Below are 19,335 nucleotides of genomic sequence, written 5' to 3'. Positions count from 1 at the left end.
TGTCCCCTTCTTATATTTATTTATCTATTTTTCCATTTTTCGGTAATATGTTGAAGGTTTTTAAATGGAACTGTACTTGCAGAACTCCAACCAGAACTAAATCAGTAACCAGCCCAATAACCTTGGCAATGTATAGAATGAAACTCTGCATCTAGCTAAATACTGTCGAGCAATTCGTCTTAGTATATATAAATACAATTCATTGCTGTCTTTAGTAACATACACTCGTTTGTTTCATTCCGTGTCGGGATGGGATTGACGTAGGACACATAGCAAGTGTCAGCTAGAAAGCGCTTATGTAGCTTGATATGTCGGGATCATATGACATATACTGGTAACTGGGCTAAAGAAGCCAGAAAAACCCCAACAGGCATAAGGGTCCTGATTGGGCTGGTTAAGCTTCACATTGACGTCGAACTATCTGACCTCGAGCTCATTTCATGAGTTACAGTCACTTGCTATACAATATATTCGAAATGAGCAAATTGTTGGAACAACAAAAGTCTAAATAGGGGATTGCATTATTTGAAACGAATACGTTGTATGTCCTCCGACCTGATCAACCACACCCACCGTCGCTCGTTACCTTCTGCAAAATTGCAGGTTGAGCCATCCAACCTTGGCACATTTCAATAGATGCTTCCTGTGAGAACTATACGATTTTAATTTTTTATGCCTTTCTGGTGGAGAGCAAGAGTTTAGGGTGCCAAATGGGTCAAATAACAAGCTTGGGGTGCAAAATGAAATATCACAAGAAAATTCAAATGCCATTGCGGGATATATAGAATCGACTGGTGGGGCCCGCGGGCTCATCAAGGAGTTTCCCCAACGCAGCGACTCCCTCCATTTCAAATTATTCTGAACGTTGCGAAGTCGATCAAGCAGAGCAGACAGTGTTAGAGAGAGAGAGAGAGAGAGAGGGAAATGGGGAAGGCGACCCGGCGAGCAAAGCAAGCGATTGCACCTGAGAACGCCTCGCCATCAGCCTCAGCATCACCGGTTTCTTCTTCTTCGACGACGATGACCGCCGTCAGCTCAGCTGCTGAGCAGTCAGAGCATTACGAGAAGCGAATCCATGATTTGGAGCTGGAGAACAAAGCGTATCAGGTAAGTAGCTCTCCGGTTGAGGTGAAATAGTGATTGTTTGATCTGATTCTGTCTGGATGATTTTGCAAGAGATACTGTTCGATTCATATGGTCAGATCACCCATTGTTGTTCGTGTGAGCTCTAGATTTGTTCTAGGGGACGGTAAATAGAGATGTGGCATTCTCAGTGCTCGAGCGGAACTGATCGAATTCGACTCTCTCTGAAATTGAAAGAAGATAAAGCATGTTGAACGACTTCTATCAGCTAATTTCTTGGGTGAATTGGCAGAAAGAGATTGAGGGGCTGAAGAACAAACTGGGGAATGTTTCCGTTACTCCCGACAGTGTGAAGAGGTTGAAGGATGGCTATCTACAAAAGCTGAATGCTCTCGAAGAGCAGGTTCAATCTTCATTTCATGCAAATTTACCTGCTGTAGAAAAGAATCAAGCTTATCGTACACCGGATGCATTCTTCTAATCCTACAATTTTTTTGGGGTGCGCAGGTTAAGGAACTGAAGAAAAAGCAAGATGTGCAATCCCAACTTTCCACTTGCAGAAGGAGAAACGATGAGGGCAAGCATCTGCATGACGAGATCCAGAAGCTGAAGGCTCAAAAAGTACCTCCTTATTTTGTTGTGGAGGAAGGGCTTGCCAACTATTAGTGTGTTCCTTAATCCTCAGTCTTCTCGACTAACCGATACTTATCTTGTAGGTTCAACTTCAGTGCCAGGGCAAGCTGGATTCTGTGCAGTTTAGGTTATGCAAGGCTGCATTGGAGAAGGAAATCCTTCAGGTACATATTTTGCCTAATGTTCCTCCTTTTTAAGCGTGAAAGTAATGCTCTGGTAAAGTGTTATGTCAGCGTAATTCATAATAGTTTTCTTTAGCAAAGTAGCCAAGTTCCTCTTACTGTGTCAGCCATATGTGCATCATAGAGTTGAATCTTAAAGCTATTTCAGATCTGGGTGTCGAATTACCTTTCTTTTCTTTTTTCGGTAAGCTGATTGAAGCCAAATTGCTTAATGTGATATTCTTTGTATGTTGCATTATTCTTTCTTATTTTTCCCACTAACTCATTTTCTTTTGTTTCGATCCCTTCACAATCGGAACTTGGTACTCAGATAGCTTAGACAGAACTTTGCCAATTTGGCCAAAAACTTTTCTGGCATCATTGGCATTTAGTATGCTTGTCTGTGTTCCTATTCACTAGGTTATGTAATCTGATATGCTTATTTTCTGTGGTAAGCTCAAAAAAGAGGGGCGAAGAACTGAGTTTGAGATGCAAAACCTATTAGCTCTAAACCAGAGGCAGAAGATGGTAAGCCACTTGACGTTTAAGATTCTCCGTGTATTCTATCAAAGCTCCACTAACTTTTGGTAGTTATTTGTTAGGTCTTGCAGCGGAAAAATGAAGAAAATTCTATGGCTTCAAATCGCCTTAGGAATCTTTTGGAATCACGAAAGGTTCTCTTCAGCCAGAAAACAGGTTAGTACCTGTCAGTGCTTGATGAACCACAAATCTATCTACTGTTTGGATGTCTAACATACCTAATTTTCGTAAATACTCTTATAGGAACCAAAAGAGCAAGTCCTGCTGGAATTCAGGTGCTAATCAGTACTCTTTTTTCTTTTTATTTTTTTTTTCAATGGATTTTTTCCTTTAAGGTATGAAGAAGTATATATTATCTACAAAGTGCATATTTGCTGATCGTTCATTGCTTGATCTCATATAATTTTTGCATTCTTGTGATGGATCTAGTTATGCATGTGCGTGATCTTCATGTTAATGGATAAATATCCCCCGTGTTTCCTGAATTGAGAAAGTTCTATGTATATGATGTCTTTGTTAAACATAATTCATGACTGGAGGCTTATAGCAAAATGTGATAGCAGTGTTTTATAGCTGGGATTTGATATGTAAAGAAGTTCTATTACCTAGCATGATCAGGCTCTTACAATTGGGAGAACTAGTCCTTCAATAGCTTCTAAATACTGAAGTAACATTTTTTAAACTTGTCCTTTCTATTGATGTGCTGCAGGGTCTTGAACATGAGTTTGAGGTCACAGCACACATAAATCAACTTTGTGCAGAATATGAGCATCAAATAGAAATGTAAGCTCGATTACTTCTTTTTTGGCCAGTTGAGTAAGCTTGTCATTCCTGCAGCATGCTTTCATCATAAATCTTCTGCCATTACGTTTACATTAAGATCAATCAAGCCAACTTAATTATAGGAACAGGTTTGATTTCTTCTACTTGCAGTGTCTTCATACAGATGGTCACAATTACTAAGTTCTTATATAATTGCACAACTTTCCTAGCTGCAACTGACCATATGATGTGTCTGCCTTGTTTTTTTCTTTGTACCATTGGTCTGTTCTTAGAGATTCATCATGTTTTCTGATCCCCCCAGCTTGTAAGCAAAATTTGACTGGGATAAAATATGTATTATAATGACTGCAAAATCCCGCCATCTCCATTTTATTTTACCATCCTCATACTCACCGTATTTTCACTTCTTAAGGAAAAAATTGTGTTCTCTGAGAGGCTATGCAGTAAACCGAACTTCGCTAAAACTCATCAATGGTTTTTATGGGAACTAAACACTAAATTAAGATGGACACAATTAACAATGAAAGCTTGGGGTTAATTGATTAGGAAATTGCTGTCATCATGTACATGGCATATTTTGTCTCGTCCAATCATTGATGGAACACTCCAGTTTCTTTTCTTTAGTATTCATCAGCACCTCTGCATGCACTGTTTATTGTTCAATCTTTTCCTTCAACCACAGAGATTTTTTGGCTCACAGCATTTTTTGTGCTCTCAGGATGGCTGATGAGATCTCGAAGGCCAAGGAAGAAGCTGAGTTGCTTAAGCAAGAGAATTTTAGGTGATCAATTTTTGCTTGCTCTTTTTCTTTTTGAATTTTCTTCCGTACAAATGATGCACTTTGCCTGCATTACATTTCAAATCAATGCTTTTTCTGACATTTGCTACTCTCATGCTTTTATCTAGGCTCTTGATACAGAACAAGGAACTCGACTGCAAAGAAGATCCCGAGCTGAGAGACTTGAAAGAAGACGTAATCAAACTGAGTAACCTGCTTAGCCAATTAGAAGCGCGAAAAGCAAAACTCACATTCCAGGAAGATGCACAGGTTTGCATGTTAGCTAAATGATACGTCCTTAAAAGAGAGATTTCCTATCCTAAATGGGATTACATAGGAATTAAAATTTCCGACACAGCAAGAGCAAATGTGATGAGATGAGCATAAATGAATTTTTTGGTTTATGTTAAATACTAACTGCAAGCTCATAATAATCAGGGGGACTTGACTCAGCCTTCTATTTCTGCTGGAAGTACTACTGCATATTCAGATCCAAACGCAAGTGAACTCGAAAATTCCGAGGAAATTTCCGTGCAGGGGAAAAAGGGATCGGGGACATGCTGCTCTTGCAGTAAGAGGTCATTGTGCAAAACAATGAAATGTGAGTGCAGGACTGCTGGGGGCAGCTGTGGGATCGCGTGCGGCTGTTCATCTGCTAAGTGCACAAACAGGGCAGATCTTCCCGTCAAGTTGGAGGAATCGGCAGGGACTGGCATTAGTGATGAAAACTTGAACTCAAATTCTAATCTTTCGGTGAATGCCGAGGCAGAGAAAAACGTCCTCAATTCTCAAGATGCCATTCCTCACAGCGGGCCCCTGTTAGCGCCTGCAGAGACTGATGATCACTGTGGGCTTAAGAAGATGCCTCTGTATGACATTGCAAACACACTGGTACGCTTCACCAACTATAATAGTTGAGAGATCATCATGACCTGCACTAGATTATCGTAAAAGGGGGAAAACTCGTCTAGCTATACAATTATTTTGTGTTGCGATTAGCTCGGACTCCCACGTTATCAACGGCAACCAAAGAATATCCCTAGATTTTCCTACATTATCGGGTCGGGTCCTTAGAACAAGCATATATTGATCAGGACGACTCATGGTACTTCATTTCTCATCCTTATAAGAGCTCGACAAACATCCGAATATTTCTGTTTATTTTGCTGCTTTTGGTTAGCTGCGTCATAAGCTATTCGGAATGTCAATGATTGTTCGTGTCCCTCGCAGATCAAATCGTTTGCTTCGAAACACAACCAGAGAAGGAAAGCCCGTAACTGAGCAACCAAGCGTAGCCTAAGGAAGATGCAGTGCATCAAAAAACAAGCCAGCTCGAGACAGAGATTACGATGACGGTCAATATCTAGTTGAAAGGAAACTGCAAACGCGGGAGTGCTCAGTAGTGATCTCGAGATAAGTAACTACTACTTCTGGACTTTGGTATGACACAGGAACTGATTAACAACAGAAGGAAAGGCATTCAGCTTATGAAGTTGGCTTTGCTTGAGAGGGTACAAAACTCAAATGCTGTGAAATGTGTTGATGATTCTTTTTTTCTTTTTTTTTTAAACTTCCATTGCATCTATCCAACAAAAAAAAAAATTTCTTGGTGCATTGCTGATCGATTTCTTCATGGAGACATGGACATCATTTTTTATTTTTATTTTTTATGGGGAAACAAAATTTAGTGAAAATTACAAACTATATTTGATTTTTGAGCGTTGCTGCGAATATCTCACGTATGGCACTTTCGTAATTTTGGAGAACTCTTGTGGCAATTTCATACATAGAGGGGTTCGGCAGAATTTTCGGGGGAAGTATCGTTTCCCTTGATATTTTGGTCCGTCGAGGTGCTCTTTCTAATAAATGGAAACTTCTAGCAGCTAATTCTGCTCGGGGCTTGTTTGCCAGCTTGCAAGTATATAGAGAAGTAAATTACTAAATGAGATGCACAAGTACACGTCACCTCCCGGAATTACGCCATCTGTCTCCCTTTAATCGTCGGGATTCAATGCCATCATCATCATCATCATTAATATTATTATTATGAGAGGTTTAGGAATATGCGATGATCTCAATCTAATCTTGCAATAATATAATAAACCATAATTATTAGCCAAGTGCAACTTTGTTGGGTGTTGATTGACGCAGGACATGTATGTCTTAATCCTAAAATTATAAAATGGGGAAATTCAAAAATAATGGATGATTGGGGCAGGGAACCTAATTGATGAACAAAATGTCAAAACTATTTCAACCCCATGAAATTCTTTTCTTTAGATGGTCCCGATGGTTTTTTTGTGGGGCGGAGTGGTGGGGCCCGTCCCCTTATCTTTCATTAGATTGTGACTTCGATTTTTGCCCTCTGTCATGAGTGTTTGGGGGTGACCAACTGGAGGAGATGAGCCACAACAATTTGTTTAATTTATATTTAAAAGAAGAAAAGAACAACAATCGTTGTTTTTTTTTATGCATAATTGGATGCTTTTGGATTGGCCTCTCCTTGGGCATAATCCACGAAAATCTTTGGCAATATGTTGGCAAGTTATATGATCGATGTTTTTGTGTATTATCTGATCAACTTTTTTCCGATCCGAGTTCCATCACAAAAATTGATCCGACAGCTTGCAGAAATTCTAAAAAGCTTCGATTATGTGCTACCATTGAGAGGTTAAATGACCTTTGCGTTTGTCATTTTATAATATAATAGGTATATTATACCATATAACCTAATGTTGACAGATATTTTTAGATCCATCCTAACATAATTTTTTTACTATAGGTATCTCAACGTTGCTAATTTGATATCACCATCTAGCCCCAGGGGATAGTTGGTGAAATAAAAATAGCAACGTTGGGATATCTAAGGAAAAAAAAACGACGTTGAAATAGATTTAAGGATATCTATCGACATTAGGTTATACGGTGAGATAAACTCTAATATAATAATTGGAGTTTCAAATGCACTTGTTACCCAGCTTAGACGTCTTGACTCTTAACCCTATGGCATATCCTGACTCGAGAAGCAATCCCAATGTCCTGCTAAAAATCAATCTTGTAGAGCGTAGGTGTTTCCGTAACCTTTTTCCCCGAACGCGATAATATACAAAGAAAAACCAACCAAGATGAAATACACAAATTATTTTCATCATTTAATCCATCTACTCATAATTCACAAAAACCAAATCGCGCTCATGATTTTTATATTATCGGTTCGGACTGGTTTCGATTCCATCCATGCTTATTAAAACACCGGAAAAATATATGAATCACCATTATTTGTCAAAAAAAGAAACGGAGAATAGAGGAGAAATTAATTAAAGGGAGGTTGAGGAAGGATTAACCAATAATTTTTTGGCATGATGGTTGAAGCATTCCATTAATAAAAATCAAACTCGAGTGCTCGTTTGAAAGTGCGTTGAAAATTCCCAAACGGGAATTATTATAGAAAAATGATTTTAAATAATTGTTGTGTGGGGATGGGGTAGCTTTTGCCTTTTCCACCGCAAACCAAGTCGCACCGTGAAATTTGAAAGGTATGCAAAAGAATTGCTTTTCCAATTTGCTCCAGTCGCCGCAACGTTATTTAAGATAACTTGCCTACTTTACCCCACATCTTTTATAAATTCAACCTTCCTTTCATTTTATTAACCCTTTTCTCTTTTACTTTCAACCAGTCGTTTCACACGGATTGTTACTCGTGAAAAATAATATTTTTTTAAAAAATATTAATTAATTTATGATTGTAGAATTAAGTTTTTAATAATTACCAAGTGACGATTAAATGAAATGAATAAGGTTATTTTAATTGAAATTAAGGTAATTGCTATATAAGTTTATCCTATGTATTGTGCGATTCACTTAATATTTTTATTACTTTATTTCGTTTTGAAACATGCATTTATATTTTTATGTGTAAATTATTCTACAAAATTTTTATTTTTCATCAAATTAATGTTGGTCGTTTAGCAAAAAACTTACGAATTATGTATAAAATATATTTTAAAATATTATTATTATATATATATATTTTACAAATATGATTTTACATGTAATTTATGGCCTGTGAAACATATAAATTTTTCAAATGATTTATAACAAAGTAAAATATGTAAAATTTTTAAACTTAAAATAGTTTTTGCAATTTGGATTTGCAAGGGGAGCTTTGTTTCTTTTAAGAGGCAGCCATTTTTCTTTGTCTCAGTTAAAGATGATAGTTTAAGCAATTATTATTGAACTTTTTTACAGTTTCAATTTGTAAGAGAAGCGTTAGTTCTTTTAAGAGGTGCCCTTTTTTTCTTTATCTTGATCATAGATGGAAATAGGTGTTTGGGTAATTATTATTGAATTTATTGTTTAGTTTCGACTAGTAAGAGAATTAAAAGGCGACTCTTTTTTTCTTTTTTCTTTTCAAGTAAAAGATAGAATATGGGAGTTTGGACAATTATTACGGGGTAAGCTGAGGGTTTAACACTTGGAACAACTTGTTGGTCAAGTTATCTTCATAGGTAAATGAAAAGTGTCACGGGGTAAGCTGAGGGTTTAACACTTGGAACAACTTCGATAATTCTCTCTCCCCACTTGAAGCAACTTCATTAACCCTATCTTCTCATTTCGCAATTATATATTATATATGGATTTGAAAATTATTTAAAGCATGAGAGAAAAGCACATTGAGTAGTGATTCTAAGGCCCCAATTCTTGACTGGAGGGGCGATCTTCCTTCGACACTCTGTTCAGCAACCTTTATGGATCACCCACTCTCAAATGAGAAAGAAAAGCTTACAGACGAAAGTATTGTTATTCAAAATTAAATGTGTTTTTTTTGTGGGGAAAGAATATCATATATAAGATTTTAATGTTATTATCTATGCGTAATTGTTCCATCTATTATCATGTCATTAATTATGTATATATACACGATGTAACATAATTATCAATTTAGAACCGGCTATTGTACTTATTAGTCATTTTAACTTTCTTAAGCAACTAATAAAAGTAGTTTTGCAAATAGCTTTTATACCTTGTCTTTAGTTTCGGTAGGGAGAAAATTTTTTATAGGAAAAATTAATTTTGCTCAAACTGAATTAGTCAAGATCCATTGAATTTTTGAATATCATAGTACATGTCGAAAAAAAAAAGCAAAATACTTTAATAAGTTTTATGATTTCGCACTTCTCTTTCGTCATTTATGCTTCAATATTTTTTTTGGTAATAGCATTACCAAACTAAACCTCGAGTTTGACGAAGAAAAGAACTTACTGCTGAGCCGTTTGCAAGGTCCGTGTGGTATTACTTATTTTATCTTGCGAATTTACAGAGTGTTACCGTGGGCTTGGAAAAAAAATTAAAGAAGCCTAATATGAAAATTTGCCAAATTTCTTTCTTTTTCAATTACACGAAGAGTGGGAGCCGAAAACGACTATTAAGGAGGCGTTTGGGGGGAGGGATTTCCCAAACAAGTGGGCGGCAGAGTTACTTGAGACCCAAACACACGCAAATGGCTGGTCTTCTCCCCTGCCACGTCACCCATCTCTCTTCGGCACCGGAAATCTGACCTGGCACTCATCCATCCTCTAGCCCGGATCCCCTGCTCTCGCCCCCACACCCTTATCCTGCGCCCCACCTCCTCCCTTCCGCGAACAACCAACCGGAGCCCACAGATCCTTCAGTTCCCCATAATGCCCTTACCCTTCAGCCACAAGTAACCCTCTCCTCACTTCCTTTCCCTGTACCCGGCCGCAGCGGATGACACACTCCCGGGGGCAAACCCACAATTTCATTTGCCCTTCTATCTTTTTGCCCTTTTCTTTTCCCTTTAAATAACACTCCCACCAGCATAATCGCAATCCCCATGCTCGACACGACACGAACAGAGCAGGGCGCGCTCTGACTCCGTCTTTGCGGTTCCTTCCTCCTCCGAAAATTGATTTATCTTCTTCATCTCCTGCTTCAAAGCAGAGATATTTCTGATTCCGTGGGATATTTTGTTTCGATTTTCTCGCGGGCTCGTCGATGACCAAAAGTTTTGGCCCTTTTTAAGGTGTTTCCCGTGAAAGTTGCTTTCTGGGGTTGCTTTGAATGTTCGCTTCCGTCCGAATTTTGCTCCGCAAGGCAAGAATTTCAAAAGGGGCCTCGTGTCTTCATACCGTTTCCTCTTCAATGCCGATTTCGAATACGGTAGATTCTCCGGGAAATGCCCGAGTCGCCATTCATTTCGATTCGTAGAGGGGGATGAAAGAAGTGCCAAGAACCGAACAGAAATTGTCCAAACTCTCGTGATGTTTTTTTTTTTCTGTGAATTTTGTTGAGAAATGGTCAACGAGGGCTGTTTGTTGTTTGATATGATCGTTTATGGATGGGATCGGTAGCCATTTGTTGGGGGTGGTCTAGTGGTGGGGTTTCTATATTTGGCGTAGCGGGGTTTCTTTTGTGAAGGGAAGCTCCGAGTTCTTTGTTCCTGGACTTTCTCAATTACTGTGTCCGCATGCATTGCACTGAATTTCATAGAAGAACCAATCTAGCTGTTTCGAGAAAAAGAATCCGAGACGATTCTCATCTTTGATTGAATCAACCATCCGTCGCCTTCTTTAGCATCGTCCGTTTCGTTTCGAGAATCGTATCGTGTTTGCTTGTCAGTGGTCACGATTGATGTTCTTGTTTTCCCCTGCAGCAGGTAGAGATTTACTAACTATTCAGCCATATCGTATATATGGCTGTGGTGTTTACCCCTCTCTCATGGTGGGTCTCTAGTGGAAAACAAAAGGAGCCGAGGATCCCGAACGGCCCCCCTGTGAATCCGTCCCCTTCCGAGACGGGATCCTGGGAATCAGACACTCTTAAATTTCCTCTCTGGAAACGTAATGTGGCCTCATCTTCGAGGAACATAAAGAGAAAGTGGAGGAGCCGAGAGGAGCGGAAGATTGACAGGGAATATGATATAGTCCTCGTGCCTCCTGATGGAGGGTGCATATCAGGATCAGAATCAGATGACTCTGATTGGTCAATAGGGTGGCTGGAGCCTCACGGGCCCGGTTTCCGAAGTGATGATGAGTCGGAAGATAGTTTCGCCGTATTGGTCCCCTGTTACGGGCGTGATAGGGATGACTTGGAAGATGACCGGAAGAGCAAACTCCTAGGAATTGTGGGGAACATTGCTGATATTTATCCTGCTGGTACGTTTCTATTTCATTTTCTCCTCAGTCTAGTCTATCAGATTGACTACCAGACTTGATGCTCGGCTGTTCTATACTTGATATATATTATGATGAGTGACATTAGCACGGACTTAATTGCACGATTGAATGCATTGTTCTCCCATGAAATATCGAGATAAAGAGTTACCTCGTTGCTTGGACTAACTACATCACAGGTCATTGTATTGTATTACTGGGTTTTTAAATTTTTTAGTAATTGACATTTGAAAGTGCCTTGAACGGTCCGTTGATTTGAAGCAGAACCTATTTTGGAGAAGAAATTCTCTAAGCTCGTTCTGATGTTTTCTGTTTGTCCCTTTCCTTAATCTTGGTTTTGGACTATGTGGTGCCCGGAGGAATTGCTCCGATGATCTCTGTCTTCTCGTAGGAGAAGAATGATAGACATGTGCAATTGAAAACAGTACCCGACAGAGATAAATGACAATATTATTGGTATAGATACTTCAGGAAGTGTTTTCCTCTCGGAGCAAATGAAACTATGAGAGAGGTGTCGAGCAATGCATAGTAGATTGGTTGAGACTTGAGATACGGATTTCTGACGCATTAGTTTCTCAGCAACTATTGGAAACAAATTGAACTTTGCAATTCATAGGGTAGACATTCCATGAGTTTGCCATATGTTCGTCATTTAAATTCTGTGTCAATATATACAAACTCTCATAACCCTCCCCTCCATAACTATCCATAACCCGCATACCCAAACAAGCTAAGTTGCATCTCAGCTATCTCCTATTTTGGTAGAAGAGCTCTAATATCGTAAATGGAGAAGTTTGGGGATCTCCATTAGTTTTGGCCTGTTTTTGGGCCTACTTGATTCCGGAGATGTTTCGTTTTACTATTTTCACTATTTTAACTGCTACTTTTTGGTATCCGTTTCTGTTCTTAAGAAAACCTTCGACATAAATTATCAGTCGTCTGATGCATACTTTGGAACTCTATCGGTTTGAACAGATGGCAACAACTACATGGAACAATGGCTTTCTTCACTGCAGAACAGCTGATTTAGTGTGGCATGCTATTACTTGATTCACAGGCCCACTCTACGTACGAGGGATCTCCTTCATTGCATCTATCAGATGGTGTGGAATTTTATCAGTCTTAAGTTGTACTATTGTTTGGGAAAATGAAAAATTATGGAGCCAATTAGTCGTGCTGGTGTTATGATGAACTGATGATGACACGAGTCCTATTGTGTGACTGAAATTCTTTGATGTAAATATATGCTGTACATAGGAAGCCGGGCCGTGTTTTGTGTTATTACTTGCTGTAAATATGTAAATGTTCTTGTACATTGGTAAGTGAATAAAAAGACTATTATTAGTATATCTCTCTCGTTCCCACTCTTGCTTTGATTCCCCTTTCACAATCAAGAGCGGAGCTCAAAATTTTCCTGGAGATGGAGCAAATCGTGAGCGTGACTATTCCTCCCATATCGTCGTGTCGTGTCTAGTTTCTTTCAAATTGATGTCCGATGTATGGAATTTTCTTCATGCGCCTGTGGGTTTACCAGATCGTGCCATTTTCTATACCGTTGTATCTGCAGGTATCAGCAGTTGAGTCGTTGTATGTCCAGTGATAGTCACGCTTATGACTAGCAAACATCTGCAGGTATCAGTCGGTTGAGTCGTTGTATGTCGAGTGATAGTCACGCATATGACTATGCAAATATCGGGAACGGGAACACAGTGTAAGTTCCCACCGTGTAAATGTTGAAATGTCGGCGGAGTTTCCGTCGTACAGCTGTTGCCTTGAGTTGAGATGTACAACTTCATCGAACTGTATATGTAGAAAGTGCAGATGAGCTACCTCCACGACCTTGAAAAGTTTGAATCGGTCGTATTGTGGGATTGTACCGGAAAAATATCGGAAGGGTAAGAGGAAGAAGAAGATGGAAAGACAAGTCAATCTGAATTGGTTCTCAAGTCCACCCCCTACTTCCTAGAAATCGAACGATACATTCTTTTTCCACAATAGCTTGCAAATGGAGAGCTGCAAGAATTGAACCTGTGAACTTGTGCAGTTTTTTCTCTGATGACTTCCTTAATTCTACGAGGTATACGATCAGTGACTACGTCGCTATCGACAGTAGCGTTGTAACCTATGGCCCGGAACTTAAACTATCGTAACTTAGATTGTGGAATACCTTCCACATAGGATCGTAATATACGAATGAACTGTACAGCAGACGGAAGAGGACGCCATATCTCTCGATCCGTCCAAAAATGCTTTAGCAGTTCCCTCGCACATAGATGTCTCGCGTCTTGCACTATTGTTTCGTAGGAGGAAAATCCGTTCCGGTGACCGTAATCCGGCAATCGGTGCTGCCGACAGGTAGATGCCAACCAAAAATTTTCTCTTTGCTATTTTTTTGAAGAAATAGAAATAGAAACAAGGTCCCATGTTTTGTTGTCCTGTAATCTTTTGCTTTGACCCGTCTCTTTTGCTACATCAATGAATCAATTGGATTATTGGGGATCTATGTTAGAAAGATCTCAATTCGAAGCACATATTCTGTTAATGTTTTTTCTTCATTTTTTTTCCTTGCCCAAATTATTTAAATTGGTTTTTTTCTTAATTTAATTTTTCTTCTACGCACATTTTTTTTCCCTTGATTTATTAGATTATCTGTTGATTAGATTAACTCCATCTCCGCCATACTTATCCCTAACTACCAACAGATTGGGAGATACGGTTATTTCCAAAAATAGTAATTTTGAGTTCTGGCTTTTCATTCATTTATTTATTTTGAGTTCTGGTTTGTAACTGATATGTTCCAAAATTCCCGAAACCCTTTATCAATTACGTGTAAACTCCAATTCCAGAAAATGGAGAAGACACGAAGAAAACAAAATGAATAAAGTGCGACGAAATCATATCGCCGAACATGACGTGCAATGTTTTCTCCGAAACAATGTAAATTTCTTCGAAGAGAATAATAGTGAAATTACAAGAACCTTGATGAGTCCAACGAGTCTGATGAAGCAAATTTCGTCTTGATATTCTTTTTTTCTTGCCCAATGGAAAAAAATGAGACTGAAAGGTAGAATAAGAAAAAAAAGACGAATATACTCTTATCGCTTTTAACCATTTCCAAAAAAATATTCTTAATCGATCATGATTTGTATGCTGAAAACGATGGAATATAACAAGACACATATAGGTACGTACGCGATCATTAAAGTCGTTTTAGGCATAGAGTTGGTCGGATTTCGGGAATTAATCTTTCCCCACCTTCATGACTCTGCATATCATTCAAATTGTATGGACAAGAATATACAAATATTTGTATGTAAGCATGTTTAAATATAATTTTGCGTATGTGATTTGGCTCCTCTTGTTTGTGGCGTAATCGATTGGGAGGTTATTAATGACCTCCGAGAACAACAAACTCCTAGAGGAAAAGCCCTGCAAAGCTGAATGATCGATGCTCTGAACTGGCCACGCTAACACATTCTTTCTCGATCAAGTAGATATCGTCATCTATACGTGCTCGACAATTTTCAGCATTGCACCCGCTTTAGTGTGCTTTCCTGGTTCCGTTTAATAAGCATAACAAAAAAGGAAAAAAAGAAGAAGGAATAGATATAAGAAAATAACATTACACGGTTTTGTTATTTAGTTAGGTAGGATGTAACAAATCAAAGGACAAATTAAAGCAAGCAAGAGGTTGTAGGAAATGCACCCTTTTTTTTTTTGTCTTTTTTTTGGGTTTTCAATTAATAAAATAAAAGAAAGAAAGAAAAAACAACCTGGCAATTAGATCCAAAAATGGGCAATTTCAAATTTTTTTTTGTTGTTAATAATTTTTTAATATATAAACGGAGGAATTAGAAGCATGTCAAAGGAGTTTCCTTGACACCTAATCCTGGCGAAGTATCCTCCCCTCCATGTTTAAGCCCTTCACGTCCCCTCTTTCAATCCCTCCCTTTACCTTCAAATAAAGAAAACCTCTCTTCCTCTTCTTCTTCTTCTCCCACCCAAAGGCCCTTCCCTTCTTCTTTTTGTTCCCTCCAATGGTCATGTCCCCCGGTTCTTGAGCTCGATCCATCGGGACGACCCTGATATTATAATGTTGCAGAGAGCGGCGAGCAACGCCTACTCGTGGTGGTGGGCCAGCCACATTCGCACCAAGCAGTCGAAATGGCTCGACCAGAGCCTCCAAGGTACGCCGTCACACATGTTCCTCCCTCTCTCGACCAATACGATTCTTATCCTGTCATGATCAAATGCATGCCCTACGTGATATTTGCATGGATAGGACGTTGTCATGAAGTCTTGATATGTATATATAGTTCGTGTGTGCCTGCCGGCTTATTCTGTTGATCAAACGCTGTGCGGTAATTGTATGTACAGAACCTTGTCGTGGTATATTTACTTTAGGAGGCAAAGTGTGCTTGCACATTGTGTCTGTTTTAGGAAATTTCTTGGTTTTACGTTCGGATAGGATATTCTGGATGTTCATCGAATGTATTGGAGATGATGGAGGATCGATAACACATTTCGTTATCGTTAATCTGTTGAGAATGATAAGAGAAGGAAACTGTTGATTATGAAAATTTACAAGAGCTGTCTCGATGAAAAATTGGAATCATAAGTAACACTTTTAATTATATTGCCATGTTAATGATGTTCACCAAATTGAATTATTGCTACTTTTAAAAAAGAAAAAGAACTTATGATTTCCTTTATAAAGAAAGGGTAAATAAATAAACCTGTGTTGCAAGAACAGTTATCCGGTTAAGCATAATGTCGGAAAACTGATTTTCCGTTAATGTTTCGACTTACAGCCAAAGACAAGGGAACATATATGTTCTTTTATGAGACAAATTAATATTGTCCTTCATACTCAGGAAAATGCTTCTTCTGCGCATGTTAATTGTTATTATGTTCTCGAGTTTTATATTTCGTCGCCGTAGTGATGAAAGGAATGATTTGTATGTCAAAATCGACAGATATGGAGGAGAAGGTCACTGAAACGCTCAAAATCATCGATGATGATGGCGATTCATTCGCCAAAAGAGCGGAAATGTACTACCGGAAAAGGCCGGAGCTTATTGCCTTTGTGGAAGAATCCTACAAGTCGTACCGAGCTCTTGCAGAGCGATACGACCACCTCTCCAGGGAGCTCCAGAGTGCAAACCGCAAGATAGCCACGGCCTTTCCCGAGGAACTCCAGTTCGATGTCGATGATGAAGATGAAGATGAGGAACTCTTACGGAAGTCTGGTCAGTCCCCCGAGAACCAACCCAAGGACCTCCAGGATGGACAGAAGGCTCGGATCCCGAAGGCCCCTGGCGGTCCCGGGAAAGATTTCAGGAGCCCGTCTACGCTAATGTCGAGGAAAGGCCGGCCTAGGCAAACTCCAAGCTATGCCAAAGCTCCTGTTGCTGTTCCTGCTTCGGGTTTAAGCAAGACCGAGGCACTGGAGGAGCTCGATAAGCTTCAGAAAGAGATACTGTCATTGCAGACGGAAAAGGAATTCGTCAAGAGTGCGTTTGAAAGGGGGAAGGAGAGGTACTGGGAGATCGAGCACCAGATAACGGAGATGCAGCAGAAGGTTTGCAGCTTGCAGGACGAGTTCTCCATTGGCATTGTGATTGAAGACAACGAAGCTCGCACTTTGATGGTGACGACTGCCCTGAAATCGTGCCAGGAGGCTCTGGTCAAGTTGCAAGAGAGACACCGGCAATCAGAGGAAGAGGTGAAAGTCGAGGATGAAAAGATTCAGGAAGCATACGAGAAGTTCCAGACCCTCAGCGGTGTGTCTGTTCCCAGACAGAAGGATGCTCCCGGCGGGCAAACTGAGGAAAAGAGTCTCACGGATAGGGACAGTCGAGAGATGAAGTCTCCAAGCCCAAAGGTTGATGCCGAGCCGAGGGAGAAGGACGAGTTGGAGTTGGCTCGGGAAAAAATGAGAGAAGAGATCGATGCCAAGGTCTCTGTGCCGGAGATAGCAGAGAAGATCGATGATCTGGTGGACAAGGTAGTTAATTTAGAAATGGAAGTCTCTTCGCAGGCTGCCCTGGTGAGGAGGTTAAGGTTAGAAACAGCCGTCCTCCAAGCACATATCCTATCCCTTGAAAAGGAGAAGGAGAATACGCCGGTCGACAGTACAGAAAAAATGAAAGGTAAATTTAAGGAATTCGAAGAGGAGCTGACACGGGTGAAGAACCTCAAGCAGCACGTCGTGTCTCAGTGCCAGAACCTTCTATCTCAATTTAACGAAGCTACCAGCAACATCAACAATCTTTCGGAGAAACTGGAAAACTTGAATTTAGATGATGAGGTAGAGATGACAGGACTTTTCCAAGAGGCAAGAGCCGAGTCGGACGGTAAACAGGATGAGGAGGAGATTGGAGAGCATCAAAACATGCAGGCACGTGATGGTGACCCAAAGGAAGAGGAAGAGATCAAGGATGGCAGGGTCCCGACTTATCACAATGCCATCAAGACTAGGCAGGACGAATTTTTCATCCTTTCAGGCCCCAGCAGTGACTTCGACGCTTTATCTGAGAAGCCCCAGGAGTCGGTGCAGCACGACAAGGAGGAAGGCCATGATTTGTTTGACACGATCACAGAAATGGAGAATGAATTCGGTGAAGGAGGGACAGATGAGCAACCGAATTGGAGGAAGCTGTTCCTGAACGGCTTAGAGGATAGAGAAAAAATCTTGCTCGAGGAGTACACTACAGTTCTTCGGAGCTACAAGGACGTGAAGAGTAAGCTCGGTGAAATGGAGAAGAAAAACAGAGATGGCCTCTTCGAGCTGGCAATGGAGATCAGGGAGTTGAGGAATGCAAATGCTCAGAAGGAAGAGGAGTTGGAGGCTTTGCGCCAAAAACTCGGTTCTACTCCTCCTGGAGCGACAACTCAGGATGAAAACTCAAACGCCACAACCTCAAATAACGATTCTACAGCACAGCTGCCATCATCGTCAACGACAACAACTAAATCGGGAAAACAGCCACTCTACAAGTTGCTGCTCCTGCATAATGACAGATTCACAAGGAACATGAAGTACAAGGAAGGCAATGTCAACCTATATAAGATCGGTAAAGGTGCTGCAGTCCCGACCATGGAAGAGAAGCTGCGAGTGGAGATTGATGAGCTCATGGAGGAGAATCTTGAGTTTTGGCTAAGGTTCAGCACGTCTATCCATCGAGTACAGAAGTTCCAGACCACATTCCATGACTTGCAAGCTGAGCTAGCAAAGCTGAAGGATGCCAAGAAGCAGCAGTCCAAGAATGAAAGCAGTGCGCCTCCAAGCTCTGAGGTTCGGCCAATATACAAGCATCTGAGGGAGATACAGACGGAGATAAAGCTGTGGTTCGAGCACAACATGCTGCTGAACGAGGAGCTCCAGAATAGGTCCTTGGCCCTGAGCAACATCCAGGACGAGATCTCAAGGGTCCTGGAGGTAGGCCCCGGCATTGGGGGAGAAGATGATCTTATCACAGAATATCAGGCTGCAAAGTTCCAGGGAGAGGTCCTGAACATGCGACAAGAGAACAAGAAGGTCGAGGACGAGTTGCGGATAGGCTTGGATCGCGTAAAGAAGCTTCAGGCTGAGATTGAGAGGACCTTGAAAGAATTGGACAAGGATCTTGGGATCTCAGCATCAAAGAAGCAGCAGCAGCCTCATCACTCGAGAAGCAACTCGTCGGGCAGGTCTAGGATACCCCTGCGATCCTTCTTGTTTGGAGTCAAGCTGAAGAAGCAGAAGCCATCGCTGTTCTCATGCGTGAACCCAGCATTGCAGAAACAGTACAGCGACATGAGACGAGCACCGTTGCCCACTTAGTCCATTATTAGCTTCCTTCAAACCACCACCATATAAGTTACTTCAAAAACCTCCTACACAGAAAAAAAACTCCTAATGGCAGTTTCTTTCTCTGTTGATTTGTGATAGTTTCATGTATTTCAGCAGATACTGTTGGGAGCTATGATGTCGTGTTTCGTGTCGCTCCGTCGGGAATGATAGTCATTTTCAACATTGTACATGTATTATTTCCACAACCATATAAAAAGAACTCGTGCTTTGTTACGTTCGGTAACCAAATCTGATTTAACTTAACTTTTCTCTTAATTCAATAAACACAATCATTACACTCTTTTTATATTTATTTTTCAAATTCTCTCT

The 19,335-nt window shown here is 40.3% G+C and overlaps 3 protein-coding genes across 7 annotated transcripts; all 3 read left to right on the top strand.

Annotated features, from left to right (window-relative positions):
• Positions 1–848: 848 nt before the first annotated feature.
• On the top strand, positions 849–5,709 carry LOC116194926 (kinesin-like protein KIN-4C). Its single transcript, XM_031523887.1, has 12 exons — positions 849–1,107; positions 1,376–1,486; positions 1,591–1,704; positions 1,800–1,880; positions 2,334–2,405; positions 2,480–2,573; positions 2,661–2,692; positions 3,127–3,200; positions 3,919–3,981; positions 4,107–4,248; positions 4,417–4,869; positions 5,209–5,709. The coding sequence occupies exons 1-12, from the start codon at positions 925–927 to the stop codon at positions 5,257–5,259; spliced, it is 1,470 nt and encodes a 489-aa protein (XP_031379747.1). The 5' UTR covers positions 849–924; the 3' UTR covers positions 5,260–5,709.
• Positions 5,710–9,811: 4,102 nt separating this feature from the next.
• On the top strand, positions 9,812–12,520 carry LOC116186968. Of its 5 annotated transcripts, none has more exons than XM_031515564.1 (3): positions 9,812–10,021; positions 10,655–11,153; positions 12,147–12,520. In XM_031515564.1, exons 2-3 carry the CDS (start codon positions 10,691–10,693, stop codon positions 12,194–12,196), a joined length of 513 nt encoding a protein of 170 aa, XP_031371424.1. In that variant the 5' UTR covers positions 9,812–10,021; positions 10,655–10,690; the 3' UTR covers positions 12,197–12,520. The 5 variants fall into 5 exon arrangements, with proteins under 5 accessions (XP_031371424.1, XP_031371415.1, XP_031371407.1 ...); XM_031515555.1 differs by having other exon boundaries at positions 9,812–10,092; positions 10,652–11,153; XM_031515547.1 differs by having other exon boundaries at positions 9,812–10,158.
• A 2,530-nt stretch (positions 12,521–15,050) lies between these two features.
• Positions 15,051–19,249, top strand: LOC116194702 (protein NETWORKED 2A). The gene is made up of 2 exons (XM_031523588.1): positions 15,051–15,358; positions 16,148–19,249. The coding sequence occupies exons 1-2, from the start codon at positions 15,265–15,267 to the stop codon at positions 18,994–18,996; spliced, it is 2,943 nt and encodes a 980-aa protein (XP_031379448.1). The 5' UTR covers positions 15,051–15,264; the 3' UTR covers positions 18,997–19,249.
• Positions 19,250–19,335: the final 86 nt, after the last annotated feature.

This window comes from Punica granatum, chromosome 1 (assembly GCF_007655135.1).
Source record: "Punica granatum isolate Tunisia-2019 chromosome 1, ASM765513v2, whole genome shotgun sequence".
Classification (NCBI taxonomy): domain Eukaryota; kingdom Viridiplantae; phylum Streptophyta; class Magnoliopsida; order Myrtales; family Lythraceae; genus Punica; species Punica granatum.
Note: the sequence above shows the minus strand (reverse complement) of the source record. Positions and strands in the feature narration are given on the sequence as shown.